Source organism: Carettochelys insculpta, chromosome 6, assembly GCF_033958435.1.
Source record: "Carettochelys insculpta isolate YL-2023 chromosome 6, ASM3395843v1, whole genome shotgun sequence".
In the NCBI taxonomy this organism is placed as follows: domain Eukaryota; kingdom Metazoa; phylum Chordata; order Testudines; family Carettochelyidae; genus Carettochelys; species Carettochelys insculpta.
The window spans coordinates 123,414,621-123,433,481 of record NC_134142.1 but is presented as its reverse complement, the minus strand read 5'-3'; the positions used below and the strand labels follow the sequence as shown (position 1 = coordinate 123,433,481).

General features: G+C 56.2%; 1 protein-coding gene across 1 annotated transcript; it reads left to right on the top strand.

Annotated features, from left to right (window-relative positions):
• The first annotated feature begins 6,709 nt into the window (after nt 1-6,709).
• On the top strand, nt 6,710-17,043 carry TRIM72 (tripartite motif containing 72). The gene is made up of 7 exons (XM_074998239.1): nt 6,710-6,865; nt 10,633-11,026; nt 11,232-11,327; nt 11,902-12,132; nt 13,215-13,237; nt 14,001-14,119; nt 15,040-17,043. Exons 2-7 carry the CDS (start codon nt 10,652-10,654, stop codon nt 15,609-15,611), a joined length of 1,416 nt encoding a protein of 471 aa, XP_074854340.1. The 5' UTR covers nt 6,710-6,865; nt 10,633-10,651; the 3' UTR covers nt 15,612-17,043.
• The last annotated feature ends 1,818 nt before the right edge of the window (nt 17,044-18,861 follow it).

Below are 18,861 nucleotides of genomic sequence, written 5' to 3'. Positions count from 1 at the left end.
GCACCCCACTTGGCAGCACATGAGGGGTGAAGAGGTTTTATTCCCCTCTCTGCTGCAGGAGAGACCTGCCGGAGTGAGGATCCCAGCAGGGACCCCTGGGGGCAGGACAAATGTGACTTGTGTCCCAGAGAGAAGGCAGAGAATTGTGGAGTCCCCCTCCCCCCCGATCCTTGTCATAAGCACGGCCAGACAGGGTCAGACGAAATCTTCGTCCAGCCCAGGATCCTGTCTTCCAACAGTGGCCAACGTCAGGCACCCCAGAGGGAATGAACAGAACAGATTCAGCCCCGGTCACCCATTTCCAGCTTCTGACAAACAGAGGCTAAGGACACCATTCCTACCCATCCCAGGTAATCGTCATTTACTGACCTGTCCTCCATGAATTTACCTATGTTCTCTAGACCTTTAATCATTCTTGTCACTCTTTTCTGGACTCTCTCTAATTTCTCCACATCTTTCTTGAATGATGAGACCCGAATGTGGGAAGCTGTTGTCGGACTGGGTGAGAGCTTCTGTGTGGCTGAGGTGAAAATGACCAATGAAACCTTGCAGAAGGGTGGTTCTGGGATCCTTTGTGACTGAGCCACATGGTCTGGGGGGAGGCTGTGTCCCTTTGGGCTTCATCAGGAGTGGTACCGGGGTGCTAAGTGTGGTGGTTCGACAGTGTAGTGGCTATCACATCTGCTTTATGCACAGAAGATCCTGGGCTGAAGACCCAGTGGGACAAAAGCTTGTGGTTTGGTTTAGGGAGGTGGTGAAGCACTGGAATGTGTTACCTACAGAGATGATGAAATCTCCACCCCTAGAGGTTTATAAGCTCTGGCTGGGGTGACTTAGTTCGGGTTTGTCCTGCTTCGTGCAGGAGGATGGACTCTCTGACTTCCTGAGGTCTCTTCCCCCCCAAGGATTCTCTGAGGATGTCGGAGCAGGCACAGCCAGGTGGAGGCAGTTGTTTGTGCAGGCGGTCCCAAGCCAGCAGCTGTCATGAGGCAGGAAGCATGTGAAGGTTCTGGCAATTAGGAGAGAAAGGCAACATAGTAGCAAGATTGGTGCAGTAAGATGAGGGCCTGAAATATAAGCCCATGCATCACAGGCCTGGTGTGTGGCCTGAGGGAGACAGTAACCCAAGCGTGTGTCTACACAGCAACGTTATTTCAAAATAGCAGACAGCTTATTTCAAATTTGGTAAACCTCATTGTACGAGGAATAGTGCCTATTCCAAACCAAAGATTTCAGAATAGGGGCTGTGTAGACAGGGAATAGCAGCTATTTTGAAATAAACTATTCCTGAATAGCTTATTCCGAAATAATTCTGCTGTGTAGATATGGTATTTCAGTTTAGAGCCCTGGAAGCACTGCTTCTGGAGTTCTAATCTGAAATAGGCTCTACTGTGTGTAGACACACCATTTCGGAATAAGGTTTGCTTTTCTGGGGCTTCCCTGTAGTGTAGATGCATTCTTCTGGAATAACAACTCCCGAATAACCTTGCTGTGTAGACATACTGCAAGGGCATGTCTCTGTGCAGCCTGGGGGCAGTGACAGATCCCATGTCACTGAGCTAACTCCGTTGTAAGGAGCGTACTTGTCTCAGAGGTATAGCTGTGTTAGTCTGCAGCTTCACAGATAACAAGCAGTTCTGTGGCACCTTAGATTATGTCTACACAGCAACATTATTTCAAAATATCTTTGCTAGCATCTACACAATGCAACTGCTCTATCGAAAGAATTTCAAAAGAGTGGATGCCTTATTTCAAAATAGGCACTAGGTATTTTGAAATAGGGGCTGTGTAGACAGAATAATCTATTTCGAAATAAGCCATACTGAGTTCAATGGCTCGATTTAAAAATTGGCTCTCTTGTGTGTAAACACGCTATTTCAGAATAAGGTTTGCTTGTTCCGGGGCTTCCCTTTAGTGTAGACACATTATTCTGGACTAGATTATTTTGGAATAACAACTCTGGAATAAGATATTTTGGAATAACTTGTCTGTGTAGACACACCCTTAGGCTGAGTGTACACAGAGCTGTGCTGCTGGCAACATGATGCAAAGGACGGGGGTCTCAAAAATGCAAATAGATGCTCATTTGCCTATTTATTTGGCTAATTTGCATAGTCACATGAGATTGTCCTGCTGGCAGAGGCTGCTGCCAGCGGAAAACAAGCCATGCAGACGGGGTTCTGCCAGCCAAAACCCCCTTTGACAGCAGCCCCTTATGTCTGATTTTTTCCAGACATAAGGGCTGCTGACAAAGGGGTTTTCGCCAGCAGAGACACAGCTGTCATCTGTCTATAAGGCAGTACAGGACTGTTGGTTTTTTGTGGAGCTAGGCTAGCACATCTAACTGTAGACATCTGGTCTGGAAAAACTGGGACCGTGCTTCATAGACTTGGTGCCAACATGACCTGGTGCTCTTTGGGGGCTCACTTGGAGTCTGCTGTATTATCCCTGCACAGATGGCTAATGTGATCCTCTAGAGGAGCACACACAGCTGAACAATTATCATCATTGACTTCTGACAGCCACAAGATCCCCACTAAGAGCATGGAACTCAAGATCATTGCCCTCAAGCACTGGCCAACCACAGCAACCCCACTGCACAATTCCTATGGGGGACAGAACTCACAACCCCGGGCTACCCAAACCCAGGCCTGCAGTGCAGCCCCCATCCCTGCCTGCAAAGTGTGTCGCTCGTCCACGATACACTGTAAGCTGCAGATTCCTGTCAGCAGAGGGCATATGAGCACAGACACACGGTGCCCACTGTGTTATCAATAGTCTGGACAGACTTCTCTTTCTGGGTTTTAAAATCCTTTCAACAGACATTTGGTTTACTTGTAAAACTTTTGGTAGGCTTTTATTGACCTAAATGTTCAGTGGCATGAAATGATGGGGGAGGGTCAGGCAATTATTTAATGACAATGGATGCTGAGATTCAAAACTCTTTTTAAAAACCCTTTAAAATGCAAATACCACCTTTCGAGGGGGTAGAGACAAAGTAAATATCCATCTCATCTGTTCCTTTCCTAGTCTGTTTGCAACAAGCCCAGGTCAGAGGTCTGAATCACTGCAAATGGACTCAGGCAGCATTTTTCTTACATTCCCTGTCCAAGAATTCCTATCACCCACCAGGAAAACATGTGTGGGTGGGTGCTATGAAATTCATTTCTACCAACACTTGGCCCTGACAATCTTAATCCTTCCGAACCTAATTAAAAGCTCTCTCTTGATCACAGAGTCTCTCAGGAGCAGATCCTTGGATGGGCACAACCACCATTAACATCTTTAGGCCACCTCATGATGGAGGGAATTTTCCCATTTCTGCACTTGATACTTCCTTTTCTCTTCAAACTGGGGACTGTGTATGCGACCCCAGTTTTTAAATCCAGTTCTTCTGTCTGTCAGGCCGGTTTCTCCTTACAGGAGCAAAGAATCAGGGGGAGAAATCCCTATTGTTTTCTGTAGTCCAACATTCTATATTGTTGCTGACATATCACACCCCAGAGGTGGCTGCATTTAGACACTGAGTGAGCAATCTCTCAATAGCCAGGCTGCAAAGGGCTGTGGCAAAACTCATCAGAGAATATTTATACTAAGAGACCCCAGTTCATTCTCTGTCTCCTCCTCTGAAAGGCACCTTTTTTTGGTTTTGTTTTTTTTGGCAGGCACCCAGAATGATCCAGCGGGTGACTGCAGTGGGGAGCATTCCAAATATGCTACACAGCACCACTCTAGATGGTGAGTGATAGCGAATGTTTAACCTGGGAGTACAGCTCCAGAGAAGATGCAGAAGCTGTATGAACTTGTCCTGAGCTGGCTCAGGGATGGCAGGATGCGGGACAGACACAAGGAGGAGAGAGATGAGGCTTCTAGAAAGGCTACACTGAGGAATCACTCCAGGGAACTCCAGATTCCAGTTCTGGTCCTTCACTTTTCAAACAGTCCCACCAATTCCTCACCAGGGCTACGTCTACACGTGCACCCAACTTCGAAATAGCTTATTTCGATGTTGCGACATCGAAATAGGCTATTTCGATGAATAACGTCTACACGTCCTCCAGGGCTGGCAACGTCGATGTTCAACTTCGACGTTGCTCAGCCCAACATCGAAATAGGCACAGCGAGGGAACGTCTACACGCCAAAGTAGCACACATCGAAATAAGGGAGCCAGGCACAGCTGCAGACAGGGTCACGGGGCGGACTCAACAGCAAGTCGCTCCCTTAAAGGGCCCCTCCCAGACACACTTTCATTAAACAGTGCAAGATACACAGAGCCAACAACTAGTTGCAGACCCTGTATATGCAGCACGGACCCCCAGCTGCAGCAGCAGCAGCCAGAAGCCCTGGGCTAAGGGCTGCTGCCCACGGTGACCACAGAGCCCTGCAAGGGCTGGAGAGAGAGTATCTCTCAACCCCCCAGCTGATGGCCGCCATGGAGGACCCAGCAATTTCAATGTTGCGGGACGCGGATCGTCTACACGTCCCTACTTCGATGTTGAACGTCGAAGTAGGGCGCTATTCCCATCCCCTCATGGGGTTAGCGACTTCGACGTCTCGCCGCCTAACGTCGATTTCAACTTCGAAATAGCGCCCGACGCGTGTAGACGTGACGGGCGCTATTTCGAAGTTACTGCCGCTACTTCGAAGTAGCGTGCACGTGTAGACGCAGCTCAGGACAGCAATCCAGGACTCCTGCGTCCCATTAGCCTCAGGTGCGCTGGCCTGTGGGGAAAGGGGTGGAGCCAGGGGGAGAAGCAAGGTACAGACAGGACCTCATGGGAAGAGGCAGGGCAGGGGCTGGAGCCTGTGGGAGAGGCAGGGTAGAGACAGGACCTCATGGGAAGAGGCGGGGCAGGGGGTGGAGCCTGTGGGAGAGGCAGGGTAGAGACAGGACCTCATGGGAAGAGGCGGGGCAGGGGGTGGAGCCTGTGGGAGAGGCAGGGTAGAGACAGGACCTTGTGGGAAGAGGCAGGGCAGGGGGTGGAGCCTGTGGGTGAGGCGGGGTAGAGACAGGACCTCATGGGAAGAGGCAGGGCAGGGGGTGGAGCCTGTGGGAGAGGCAGGGTAGAGACAGAACTTCCTGGGAAAAGCCGGGGCAGGGGCTGGAGCCTGTGGGAGAGGCAGGGTAGAGACAGGACCTCGTGGGTAGAGGCGGAGCAGGGGGTGGAGGCTGTGGGAGAAGCAGGGTAGAGACAGAACCTCATGGGAAAAGCCGGGGCAGGGGCTGGAGCCTGTGGGAGAGGCAGGGTAGAGACAGGACCTCATGGGAAGAGGCGGGGCAGGGGGTGGAACCTGTGGGAGAGGCAGGGTAGAAACAGGACCTCATGGGAAGAGGCAGGGCAGGGGGTGGAGCCTGTGGGAGAGGCAGGGTAGAGACAGGACCTTGTGGGAAGAGGCGGAGCAGGGGGTGGAGCCTGTGGGAGAGGCAGGGTAGAGACAGAACCTCATGGGAAAAGCCGGGGCAGGGGCTGGAGCCTGTGGGAGAGGCAGGGTAGAGACAGGACCTCATGGGAAGAGGCGGGGCAGGGGGTGGAGCCTGTGGGAGAGGCAGGGTAGAGACAGAACCTCATGGGAAAAGCCGAGGCAGGGGCTGGAGCCTGTGGGAGAGGCAGGGTAGAGACAGGACCTCATGGGAAGAGGCGGGGCAGGGGGTGGACCTTGGGGGAGAGGCAGGGTAGAGACAGGACCTCATGGGAAAAGCCGGGGCAGGGGGTGGAGCCTGTGGGAGAGGCAGGGTAGAGACAGGACCTCGTGGGAAGAGGCGGGGCAGGGGGTGGAGCCTGTGGGAGAGGCAGGGTAGAGACAGGACCTCGTGGGGAGAGGCGGGGCAGGGGGTGGACCTTGGGGGAGAGGCAGGGCAGAGAAAGGACTTCACTTTCCCCAGGCGGGTGGTGAAGCACTGGAATGCGTTACCTAGAGAGGTGGTGGAATCTCCACCCCTAGAGGTCTTTAAGTCCCAGCTTGACAAGGTCCTGGCTGGGATGACTTAGTTGGGGTTGATCCTGCTTGAAGCAGGGGGCTGGACTCGATGACCTCCTGAGGCCCCTTCCAGCCCCAGGATTCTATGATTCACGGAAAGAGGCGGGGCAGGGGGCGGAGCCAGAGGAGAGGCAGGGCAAAGACAGGCCCTCGGGGAAGAGGTGGGGCAGGGGCGGTTCTGGAGCTCCTGCAGTAGTGGCTGGCTTTCAGCCATTAGAAAGTAGGCAGCCCTCCACCAAGGACCGAGAGTTCCCATTGCCCCCCTGCTCAGGCGCTGATTTCAGTGCATCCGCCAAAGCTCAGGGACAGCGGCGGCCCTGACTCTCTGCAACATCTTGGCTGGGAGATGCAGTCACCACAGCTGAGCTGGGCTGCTAGACCCTCCCCACCCGCAATCACCGTGGAGCTGTGCCCCCAGAGCCAGAAGTCATGAGAGTCCACCCATGTCTGGAATGGCAGTGTGGGGGCCTCCCACAGCCCCTCCTTCCCAGGGGGCTCAGACATCCTGGGTGATAGTTTAGCATGCCCAGTCCCCGGGGTCCAGGGGAGAGAATGGGACCCAGGCGTCCGGGAGGGGAATGCAGGGCAGAAGGCTTCTGAGGAGCGACAGCCGGGTTTCCCCCTGCCAACAGCTGCCTGAGCCATTTGCTGCCACCTTCTCCTCCCCCTCCTGTGCTGCAGACAAAAAATTGGCTGGTGTCCTGTGCTTCCCAGAAGAGCGTGGCATTATTGATCTATATATAGCAGTGGGGAAGGGCTGGGGGCAGTCGTGCTGCGGCGGAGCCCGTCCGAACGTAGTCAGCTGCTCCGGGGCGCCTGTCTGATCTCTGCACCATCTCGCCCTCCGGCTGGACGCTGCTCCCTGATCCGTCTCCTCCAAGCTCCGTAAGACACCAGTTTCTTTCTCTTGCACCCTGGGCCAGGCTACAGGTGGATCTTGCTGGTCCCGGGGCTGTGGGCAGCCCAGGGCAACTGGGGTGCTGGGATCCAGGCTTCGGGAGGGCAGGTGGGAAAACTCGAAGGGTTTCTTAGCCATGTAGGACAGAGCAGGTTGCATGGGCAAGGTCAGAGGGTCTCTCGCGGAGATGGGCTTGGACCCTGCCCTCGGGGGGTGAGCTGGCCCAGGTTGGAGTTAGTTCACTCCAGGCGGGGATGTGACATGCTCCAGGAGACCTTGGTCCGGGTCAGTCTGTCTGCATCTCTGTGTCCGTCCATCGGGCTTTCGTGCATCTGTTTCCAGTCTGTCTCCCCTCTTGTGCGTGTCTGTGGGCACAGCATGGGGTAGGGACAGTGGGGGACAGGTCAGAAGGAGGCTGGGGGGGCTGGGTTAGATTAGAAAGTCACTCTGAGCAGGAGCTAAACTTGTCCTTTGTCTCTCCCTCTGTCTGTGCCTGTCTCACCCACTCTCGGCTCTCGGTCCCCTCCAGCCCTGCAGCTGACATCCCTAACCCAGGGAGAAGCTACCTGTGCCTCCTTTGGGGCATCCCTGCCCCCTCCAGAATGGAAGGGGACATGGTTTCACCCATCTCCACCCTTAGGGGCTCAGTCTGTTCCCTGCCTCCTGCTTACACCCTTCCCACTGCTCCCAGCCCCTTCTCCCCTACAGCTCTGTGGATAGTGGGGCCAACCCAGCCCGGCCCAGTTCTTTTCATCTGACCTCCTGGATAAGACAGGCCAGAGAACTGCCCCAAATGTAACACAACCCCACACATGCACACTCACACACCCTGTGCCTCAGCTTGAGCCTCTACTACTGTCCTCACCCCCCACCCCAGCACCTACCCACAGCACACAAGGCAGCGTGACTGTGCTTTGAACCGCCCCCTGCTAGACTGCAGTGCGCTCGGCTGCAATGCAGGGCACAGGCACTCATAAACCACCACACTTAACGCTCAGTTCGCTGCACTGCACCGCCAGGAGTGCAACCCAGTGCAGCTGAGACAACGGCCAGGAACTGAGTCTGCAGAATCACGCTATGAGTGTCTGGCAATGCCAAACACTTCCCTGCAGCGTATGATATACTGTGTGCATTACGAAAAGCCAAACAGTGCAACCCAGCAGAACAGACTGGGTCAGACCAAAGGCCGTCTAGCCCAGTAACCTGTCTTTTGACAGCGGCCAATGCCAGGTGCCCCAGACGGAGTGAACAGAACAGGGAATCAAGTGATCCACCCCTGTGGCCCGTTCCAAAATGAATAGAGTAAAATGCGGCTGAATCTCTCTAACCCAGCACCCTTGGGACTGGACTGGTGCCGAACGAGAAAATTTGTCAGACCACAGGAGGTCAATATTGTCCAGCAGTATTACCAACACTGCCACTGCTTACTGGGCTCTTAGAAAACATTTACGGGTAAATTACAGCTAAATGACAGCAGAGAACAGTCAGAGCCAGGACTGGTGGCTGGAAACAAACTTTCTGGGGCCACAGGAAACTTGGCCACATCCCTGATGTGGTCGCCTGACTAACTAAAATCATGCCAGACTATGGATATTGCTGGATGAGAGAAGTTGAACCTGTACAAAAAGTAACATACGAATACCTGGCTCTTGCCTTCAGTCAATCTCTGAACACATTACTAAGGGAGAATTTTACAGCAAGGGAAACTGAGGTCAGGGGAAAGCAACTTGCTAACAGTCACAGAGCAGCACCTTTGCAAATCAAAGCAGTCTCCTGCCTCCCAGCCCCGCCCTTCCACCCTTAGGCAACACTCCTGTGCACAGCCACTCAGCAAAATGCCAGCCACCATAGCACTGTGAGCTGCTACGCCACAAATATAACCCTCCAAAGCACGCACAGTGGAGCCTAGTGGTTAGAGCACTGGCCTGGGACACAGCAAAGTTCAGAACAGGGGTATTCAATTTCTGGCCCAGGCTTGCTGGAGGATGGGGGCAAATTGATTCACTTTCATGTACCTCAGTTTCCCCATCTGTAAAATGGAGCTTCCCCATGGCAGGGAACCCTCCCCCGCCCACCCCAGTGAGTAAGTGGAGGTAACCAATGTCCTTGCTCTGTGGTTGATGCTGGGCTGGATCTTCCATTCCCTTGGAGTCGGGGAGCAGGGGGACTTGGACAGCTGTCTCAGAGCCTTTAAGCCTCCCACTGCGCTGCTCGAGCTGTGGGCTGATCCCCGCAGCTCTGCCACAATGCACTAATTCCCTGGCCTGCAATCCCTGCAGCAGCTGGAGCAGGCATGGCAAGACGGGGCTGGCTGAGCCCCAAAGAACCCTTTAACCCCTTGTTGCCCAGGGCAGGGTGCGTGCACCCTATCAGGCACCTAGGGGGACTTTGGGGGGGGAGCACAAGGGGCCACATCCCCCCAAGTGCCATGAGTGGGGGAGGAGCAACAGCCAACAGAGGGTTCGTCCGAACACCCTGTTCCCAGGCACAGGCTGCAGGGATTGGGCCCGCTCTGCACCCACCCGTGGTCAGTGGTCCCTGCCAGCTGAGCGCAGGAGCGATTCAGGGGCAGTCCAGCTGGTTAGCAGAGCTCCCACAGCCGGCATCGTGTGCATCTACGGGTGGTGCACATCCGCACATGCCTCGGTGTGCATGACAACCTTTATTCCACACACGGGTGAAAACAATTAGTGGGAGCCCTGCCAGCAAGGGCCCCAGCCCTCCCCACTAGGCCCATTCTACACCATGTCGCGCGGGGTCTGGTGGAACTGCTCCTTGGGGCCACTGGCAGCAGCGAGCGGAGCCCTCCCCACAGTCAGGGATGGGGCAGGGAGGAGTCACGTGTCTAGTGCCCTCTCCTTGTGTCCCGGCCCAGCAGTCGTAGCTGCACACCCCTGTGCAACAGACAGTCACTCTCTGCACCCCGTTGCAACAGTCCAACCGGTGCAACACCCAGCATCGCAGTGCCGCCAACCACCGCGCCATGCAACAGATGCACGATCGTGCTCTGGACTTCACAGCCGTAAGCACGCTGTGCCTCGCACCACTACTGAGCAGCGCCTGGCCGTGCACGGCGCAGAACGCGATCCACCTTTGCTGCTGAAGCACACCCGCCTGCAGCGCCCCGAACCTGGTGCGAGTCGCGCCAAGGCCTGGCGGCCAGGGAAAACGCTGCAGCGAGGAGCGGCAGAGAAAAAACTCAGGGCAGTGCAGCCTAGTCAGGCACAAGCCCAGGGAGAGGCAGTGGTCTGCAGAGGGAGAATTTGCCGGCTGCGGAGCTCAGCTCCTGTTACCAGGCCTGTTCCAAGCCAGCTATTTATAGGTATTAGTCATATCCCAGGCATGGGCCCAGCAGATGCCAGGCTGGGTTAACATACCTCCAGGTCAGGCTGCGTAGGCCACACACATGAGGGGGAAGGGAAAGGACTGATTTACCCCAAACAGGGGCTGGATCCGAGGCAGGGAACGGGGTTCCCCCTGATTATTGCCACAGACAGGTGGAATAAATTTTGTTTTGTGCACTGACGCATGCATGGGTGTGCACCACCCACAGAAACACAGGCTGCCAGCTGAGCTGCCGATCAGTGGGGCAGCACCTGAATCTCTCCTGGGAGGTGGCCCAAGTGTTCAGCTTACAGGGAGCACTGGCAAGAACCTGGACCTGGTGTCATCCCCATCTGAGGGGCTCTGGCTCCCGTCTGGGACTGGCTGGCTCAGGGGGTACATGAGTCATGTTCTGCCCCCTCTCTGCCAGTGCCCCGCCCCACCCAGCCATGTCAAACTCCAAGCAGCGCCTGATGCAGGGCATGCAGCAGGACCTGAGCTGCCCCAGCTGCCTGAAGCTGTTCAAGGCCCCAGTGACAGCAGAGTGCGGCCACACCTTCTGCCTGGAGTGCCTGTCCCAAGCCACAGCATGTCCCACCTGCAAGGCCCCCACCAAGGTGGAGCAGCTGCGCATCAACCAGCAGATGGAGCACCTGGTGCAGTGCTTCCAGCAGGTGCCCCACGACCACTGCGAGGAGCACATGGACCCGCTGAGCGTGTACTGTGAGCAGGACCAGCAGGTCATCTGTGGGGTGTGTGCCTCGCTGGGCAAGCATAAGGGCCACCACATCATCACGGCGGCTGAAGCCCACCAGAAGATGAAGGTAAGACGCCAGGGCCCATCTAACCAGGTATCCACAGGTCCGATCTGCCTTTCATCCTGGATCAGACCCATCTACCCTGCTTTCCTGTCTGCCGCCCCGAATCCGACCCATAGGCCCATCTACCCCGGTACTCCCAACCAACCTGCCCCCTCCCAACCATGCCAGCTCAGACCAATCTGTTCATCTTTTTCTCTCGCTCGCTCAGAAACAACTTCCTCAGCAGCAAGTCCAGCTGCAGGAGGCACAAACGCACAAGGAGAAAACGATTGCTGTGCTGAACAGACAGATAGCGGAGGTGGAGGTGAGCGAGCTGTGTGGATGTGGGTGTGGTGTGCACGCTGGTTTCAGGAGAGTCGGGTGTGCGTTGTGGAAGGGGATCTGTGACGTGTTTGAAACACCACGTGGTTGTCTTGTGAGTTCAAAGGGATCCCAGCGCTCTGGAGTTACCACACTTCTCTCCCTTCAGGGGGTGCCAGACAAGCCATTCTCAATCGTTAAGTCCTCGCTAAAGACCCTGCAATAACAAAGCAGTGCATGCAGGCCCAGTGCCCGGAGAGACCTTACAATTACAATCCCTATGCAATCCCTGTGGCCATAACGCCCTACAATAACAAAACATCCTCCATGACCCCAGTGTCTATGCACAATTCACAACAACAAACCCTGTGTACCTCTGGCGATGTCAGGAGACCCTACGCTAACAAAGCAATCAGTTCCTCCTCGTGTCCATCCAGGTAGATGTGGGGAGGAGGTTGCTGGGGGCTTCCACCCCAGGAATTGTGGTGGATGGGGACAGGAGGGGGGTAGTTGTGGTGGGATGGGGTAAACTGAGAGGAGATGGCACAGCAGTGACCTCCCCCACCCCCGGGCTGCAGGACACGGTGGCCCGGTTCAAGCAGCACGTGTCAGAGCAGCTGGGGGTGATGCGTGCTTACCTGGGGGCACTGGAGGCTTCGCTGGGCCGGGAGGCAGAGCGGGTGCAGAACCAGGCCACGGCCGTGCTGCAGGAGGAGAACAAGACCATGCGCCACTACCTGGAGCAGCTCAAGCAGATGGAGGCCGTGCTGGGCGAGGTGCAGGAGGAGAGCCAGACCGAGTTCCTGAGGGTGAGGAGCCACCACCATGCTCTCACTGCCCCCTTCTGTCTGTCTGTCTGTCTGTCTGTCCAGGGCCCCCTTCCCTATGTCTGTCTGTCCAGGACCTCCAGGACTCCACTTGTGCATTGCTCTGTCTGTCTGTGACCCCACACTTTACCTTGTCCTTGCCTGTCAGATGATGGAGGTGACCCACGAGGGGAAAACTTGCCCTTTGCTTCCTGGCCACCTATCCAGGGACGTTTTGATCCCCACAGAGGGCAGCGGTGGGTGTAACAGCCTGACCCTTTGTTAGTCTGGCCTCCTAATTTCCAACCCACCCGTTTGGGTTCATTGGTTTCCAGTTGCCTTTTTTTCTTCCCTTGCTTACCAGGTGTCACCTCAACCACGCCCTTGGCGCAGGGCTCAGCCGGTGCACATGCACTCTGTCCATGGTGTTTTCTAAATTATTCCAGTCGTCTTGTGCACTGGGCTGTTGTTACCTGGGACAACTGAGACTTGGTCCCCAGTGGCAACTTACGCCCTTCAGCCGTGTGGAAAATCCACAGCCCCAAGCTACACAACTACACCTCCTGAACACCTGGTGTAGACAGTGCTCTGCCGCGGGGAGAGCTCCTCCCATGGAGATAGCTGCACTGTTCTGGGAAGTGGAAGCCCTCCTGTCAGTGTAGTGTCACCACTGACATGCTGCAATAGCACAGTCTTTTAAGTATAGACAAGCCCTTAGTGTCCAGGGCTTCGTCTTGGGCCTGTCTGCAACCCTTCCCAAGAGCTCTGTGCCTGTCTGCCACCCGCCACCCCCAAGTCTGTCTGTCTGTCAGACTCTAAACATCCCTGATCCCTCTCCCACCAGGTCCCTCTGTGTGTTCCCCTCCCCAACTCACGCTCACTTCTCTGGGTGTGGGTGTGACCCTTGGCCACACACATGCTTCCCGCACCCCCGACTCTGGCTGTCCTTTTAGCAGGGTGCTGTTACTGCCATGGGGGTTCAGAAGGGCTGGGTTAGGGAGGCGGGATGGCTGGGGGGTCTGAGGGTGAGGGATGGGAATGGGGCAATGCTATGGGATGGATGTTAATCTTCATCCTCTCCACAGAAATACTGCCTGGTGGCCAGCAGGTGAGTGCTCCCCCTCCCCCGTCAACTCCCCACAGCTGCCACCCCCCATCCATCCCACAGGGCTAGGGACATGGGACCAGAAGGGCCCTCCTGGGTCACCCAGCCAGTCCCTGCTCTCGCAGTCTACTCCAATCATCTCAGACTTGTCACCCTGCAGCTGCCAACCAGTTGCACACTCGCTCTTTTCACCATCTTCCCTTTGCACACTAGCTCACACTAGCCATACATCCCCCCTCCCAAAGTGCCTCGCCTTCGGGGAACACCCCCATGTTCCAACCAACATCAGGCCCCCATCGCACCAGGTGCTGTGCAGAACTCAGGAGGGATCAGGGCACCTGTTCTGTGCACAGACTCTCAGGGCAGACAGGGAGATCACATTCTAAGCAAAGGGGCGGGGGAGAAATTTGGTCCATTTTACAAACGGGGAAACTGAGGCCAGGAGAGTTTTGGTGACTTGCAGTAGGGGAAGCATTGGGAATCGAATCCTTGTGTCCTAAGATCCAAGCCAGTGCCCTAGCCATGAGGCCTGCCTGGCTTTCCTATTGCACGAGGCCAGAGTATTTGCTCACTGTGTGCTCCACCCAGCTCTGCTCACACCTCTCCCCTTGCACAAGCGTCTCGCGCACCCCCGCCAAATGACTGGATCCATGAAGTGACTCTCAGTCTTAAACTCCCCATTGCTCCTTACCCTCCCACCCTGACCTCCTGGTCTCCCTCCTTGGGCACACGCCCCCTCCTCCCCCGGGCTCTCCCTTCCCTGCAGGCTGCAGAAGATCCTGGATGAGTCCCCGCCCGTTGCCCGGATGGACATCCAGCTGCCAATCATCACGGATGACTTCAAGTTCCAGGTGTGGAGGAAGATGTTCCATGCACTGATGCCAGGTAGGGCATGTGTAGGAGATGAATCAGCAGGGGGCGCTCTGCCCTGGTAGTGCCGCTCCAATGCCCCAGCTCCACACTAAGGGGTGTTGTGCTGGAGGGAGCAGGCAGGGGACTCAGCAGGGGACGCTGTGCTGCAGGGAACAGGGCGGGAGCCTCAGCAGGGGGCGCTCTCCCCTCGCAGTCAGTGCTGGTGCCAATGCCCCAATGCAGCACCAGGGGGCGCTAAGGAGACATCATAGCAATGCTGTGGCCATTCATGGGTTTTAAATCTCCCAGGCCTTTCCCCCTCGCCCCCCCGTCAGAGTGTCAACCACAATGACCAGGCAAAACCCCAGCTGCAGGTTCTCCATTCTGTTCTCGAAATTCTACCTTCACTGTCAGGACTGCAGCACAGCCGCTACGCAAATCCCGCACCCTATCTCACAGATGGCTGTTTCTCAGCGCCAGGTGAGGGACGCCTGTATTAACAGCCTGTGTGCTCCTCCCCAGAGGTGGCTGCATCTCAGCACTGGGCGAGGGATGCCTGTGTAAACAGACCCCTTGCCCATGCCAGAGGCAGCTTTCCTTCAGTGCAGGGCGAGGGACTCCTGTATATATCCAAGGAGATACTCTATTTACCCCGAACAGTAATCAGCTGTTGGGCCAGGTGCTAAACAGACCTTGAGTCAAATGATCAGCTCAACAAACCCATGAACAGCACCCGTGTGTCCAGGGCCCCTGCTGTGTTCTGTTCACTGGACTCCAATGTGCTGGGAGCTCCCTGAGTCCCTCAGCTGAGATCCCAGCCTCCCTTGAAGCTGACACTGGAGCTACTGCATAGGAAAGAACGAGGAAAAATGGGGTGATGACAGGTGGGAAGGGTGGCATTTTGGGCCCTGCTGGGCCATGGGTATCACAGCCCTGCCCTTTCCTCCCACCAGCTCCAGAGAACCTGACTTTGGACCCAGACACGGCCCACCCGAACCTGCTGGTGTCAGAGGACGGCAAGCAGGTGGAGTGCGTGGAGCAGAAGCAAGCAGTGAACGCGGACGACCCGGGCCGCTTCGACATTTGCAGCTGCGTGGTGAGCCGGCAGAGCTTCTCCAGCGGCGAGCACTACTGGGAGGTGACAGTGGGCGACAAGCCGCGCTGGGGGCTGGGTGTCATCTCGGCCGAAGCGGGGCGGAAGGGACGGCTCCAGGCTCACCCCTCCAATGGCTTCTGGCTGGTGGGCTGCAAGGAAGGCAAGACCTATGAGGCCCACGTGGAGCACAAGGAGACCCGCCCGCTGCGGGTGGAGACCAAGCCCAGCCGCATTGGGATGTACCTCAGCTTCGAGGACGGGCTGCTGGCATTCTACGATGCCAGCGACGAGGACAACCTGACGCAGCTCTTCGCCTTCCACAGACGCTTCACCACCACCCTCTACCCCTTCTTCGACGTCTGCTGGCACGACAAGGGCAAGAACAGCCAACCGCTGATCATCCACGTGCCGGAGCCAGCAGCCTCCTAACGGCGCCCTGCAGGGCCACGGGGGCGGAGCCATGCCCAGCCACACCTCAAAGAACCACGAGTGCCATTGCCATGTTGCTGAAGGTCCTGTAGCCACGCCCAGCCCTGCTCTGTGCTGCCAGATGCGCCTCCGCCTTGCCCAGCCTAGACCCAAAATGCCAGAGCAGGAGACGCTGCCACCACGCCCAACCGCCCCCGAAGCACGTCCAGCCACCTCTGCGTCACCAGCCGTGCCAGACCCTCCCCTTCCCTGCCCCCTGGAGCAAATGAGGGACCAGGGCCACACCCAGCCATGCCCACCTCACCGAATGAGCCCCAGGCACTGCCCACCCAGCCACACTCCCACCCCGGGGGACCTCAGCCAGGCCCTGCCCTGTCCCGCTGTGCCTGATATCACCAGACCGTGAAGTACCACAGCCACGGCCAACGTCCAGAGCTGTCCTGTCCATAGGATGAGGTGGGGCAGTCACCCCAGCCATCCTATGGATGGGAGGGGAGGGATTACCTGGGCAGGGGGCAGGCGCGGCAACAGTGGGGGGGTCCCCTGCCCTCGCCCCCCCGCTGCACTCTGCATGGGGCGCAAGTGGCAGACTGCTCTGCTCCACCACAGACTCCCGGCCCACTGAGTCCCACTGCTCTGTGGCGGTGGCCGCCACTCGCACCACCTGGAGAGTCCTGGTGGGGAGCCGAGGGGAGGTGACCCCCTGCAGCTGCTGTTCCCCGCTGCCACCCGCGCCCAGCTCCAGCCATTCCCAAGCTGGTCAGGGCAGGGTGGGGGCAGAGCAGGGAAGGGGCGGGGCCTGCAGTGTGAGGGGCGGGGTTGCCCAGGGCCCTGCCCCTCTCAGGACTGTGCTGCTGACATCACTGGAAGTTCTACCACTCTGCTATCAGAGGCAGTCGTAACCACAACCCACACCTCCAGAAGCTCTGTAGCTATGCCTGGCCACACTCCCGTCACCAGAGGTGCCCTCACCCTGCCCCCCTTACCACAGGCACCCGAACCACGCTCCAGCAACGGGTCCATCACGAGGGACCCCCTGCCCGTGCCCATGTAGTGGGATGCGCCAGACCTTACCAAATGCCCTTGCTGCTCCTTTGGGTGTTCGGAGCCCAGGCGGCCCAGCTCCGCGCTTCCTGGGACGGGCGGTGACGGGCGTTCCCTGTAAGCTGAGCGCTTGTGTGGCCACCCAGGAGACATTCAAATACCGCCCAGCTGATTCGTGGCGCGCTGGCAGCCGGCAGCCTGGGGGCCTATTGGCGGTGCACACCCGTGCATAACGAAGTTTATTCTGCATGCGGATGGGAAGATGAGAGGGAATGTTGGCAGTGACCTGACGTGGTTCCAAGCCTCCTGGATCTCTACCGCCACGGCCTGCGTCTGAGCATGTTCACATCCACCCCCCATATGGTCTCCAATAAAGCATGGTCATGTCCCCTGTGTCTGTGTGTGTGTCTGGGCTTCTATCTGCCACACGGCTCATGACCCATCGATCCATATGGGACTGGCTTTGTGTGTACATGGACCTGGACCCCCTAGTGACTGGGCACGTACCAACGAGAGTGGATTTATCCTTCCAGCACACACCAACGTCAGTACAATACAAATTCCTTGTTATTGTTGCTTCTGATGGCTGAAACCAAGAGCAGGGTCCCTGTTCTGCCATGGAACTCATAGACCTTGACCAAGATCAGGGCCCCAGCGTGCTGGGTGCTGCACAGACACTGACTGAAATCAGGGTCCCCAGTAGGTTGGATGTTGGGCCTCATCCCAGAGTTCCCTGTAAACTGTGCGCTTGTGTGACCACTCAGGGGAGTCTCACATGCTGCCCAGCCAACTAGCAGAGTGCCCACAGCTAGGCTGTGTGTTTATACTGGTGGTGCACATTTGCACACGCCATGGCACACATAAAATTTGTTCCGCACATGGAATGAGTGTGAGTGAGGGAAGGGGCTCAGAGCAGCTTGGTGCCCATAACAAAATTTATTCCACCCACAGATGGGAAAAATTGCAGGGAGCACTTCTTCTAGCTCTTGTGCATGTTCATGGCAAGAGGGACTCTCCTCAGGAAGGAAAGCAAACGCTTCCGCGCTCCGGACCTCCAGAACCTTCCTGCCCTGTGAACTTCCTGTATCTGGGATCGGATCTCCGTTGAGACTGGTGGGATGTTATAATCCGTTGGGGGTGGAATGCCTGTGCATAGAAATGCCTTTGCCTTTCTTGGACAGTTTCAACTCATTAGAATGACTTCTGTTAAATAAACACGGTCTTTAAGTACTGGCAGGCAAGTGCCTGTATACAGCAAGAGGAAAACGGTGGGAGCAGATTTCAGACAGGAAATAAAAAAGCTCTTGATTTTTAACAGCCAAAGTGATCACTCACAGAAAGAGCGTATGCAGGAATGGGAGGGATTCTTTTACCACACGAATCCCAGACTGGACTTCTGTCTTTGTAGATCAAGCACAGCCAGCCAGATGGATGCAGGAGCTACTAAGAGAAATGTCCTGATGTGGGTTGTACAGGTTGAACCGCTCTAATCTGGAACTCTCTCATCTGGCAAACTCTGTAATCCAGCATGATTTGAGTTAGCCCGATGACCACTTCTCAGGGGTGTGGCCAAGTTTCCTGTGGTCACGCAAAGTTTGTTTCCAGCCACCAGTCCTGGCTCTGAGTGTTCTGTACTGTTATTTAGTTGCAATTTACCCCAAATGTCTTCTAAGAACCCAGTAAGCAGCAAGTGTTGGTAATGCTGCTAGACAATATCGACTTCCCTTCATCTGGCAAATTCTCTTGTCCGGCACTGGTCAGATCCCCAGGGTGGTGGATTAGAGAGGTCCAACCTGTAGAACAAGTCTGCTTAAGATGGTCATAATGGCTCTTTCTTGCCTCAAAATGCGTGACTCTATTATTGCTCCATGCACAGTAAACACGGCTGGGTGTGGAATCTAACCTGGCCAAGTGGCCTAAATTAGAAGAGATTCTTCACGAGCTCGTATTTTTGCTGCACTGGGTAGCGTGACCATCTGTCCCATAGTAGGTGGGATGGTCCTGTGTTTGGGACACCTACTTATTTTTTAAAAGGGACAAATTGTCCTGTATTTAGGCCCTTGGGGGCTGGGTTGTGGGTGCGAGTGCCCGTGGCTGGGGCTTTCCTGGGGCTCCAGGGCCAGGAGCGCCCACAACTGCTGCTTCCCTGGGGCTTGGTGCAGCTGGGGGGAGATGCTTCTCCCCCACATATCTCCCTGTCTTGTAT

What these genes read in the sequence shown, in the direction of transcription:
- TRIM72 (XM_074998239.1), top strand. Translation starts at nt 10,652, where the DNA reads ATGTCAAACTCCAAGCAGCGCCTGATGCAGGGCATGCAGCAGGACCTG. An exon ending in TACTGCCTGGTGGCCAGCAG is followed by an intron (nt 13,238 to 14,000) that starts GTGAGTGCTCCC and finishes CCTTCCCTGCAG; the next exon opens with GCTGCAGAAGATCCTGGATG. An exon ending in GTTCCATGCACTGATGCCAG is followed by an intron (nt 14,120 to 15,039) that starts GTAGGGCATGTG and finishes TCCTCCCACCAG; the next exon opens with CTCCAGAGAACCTGACTTTG.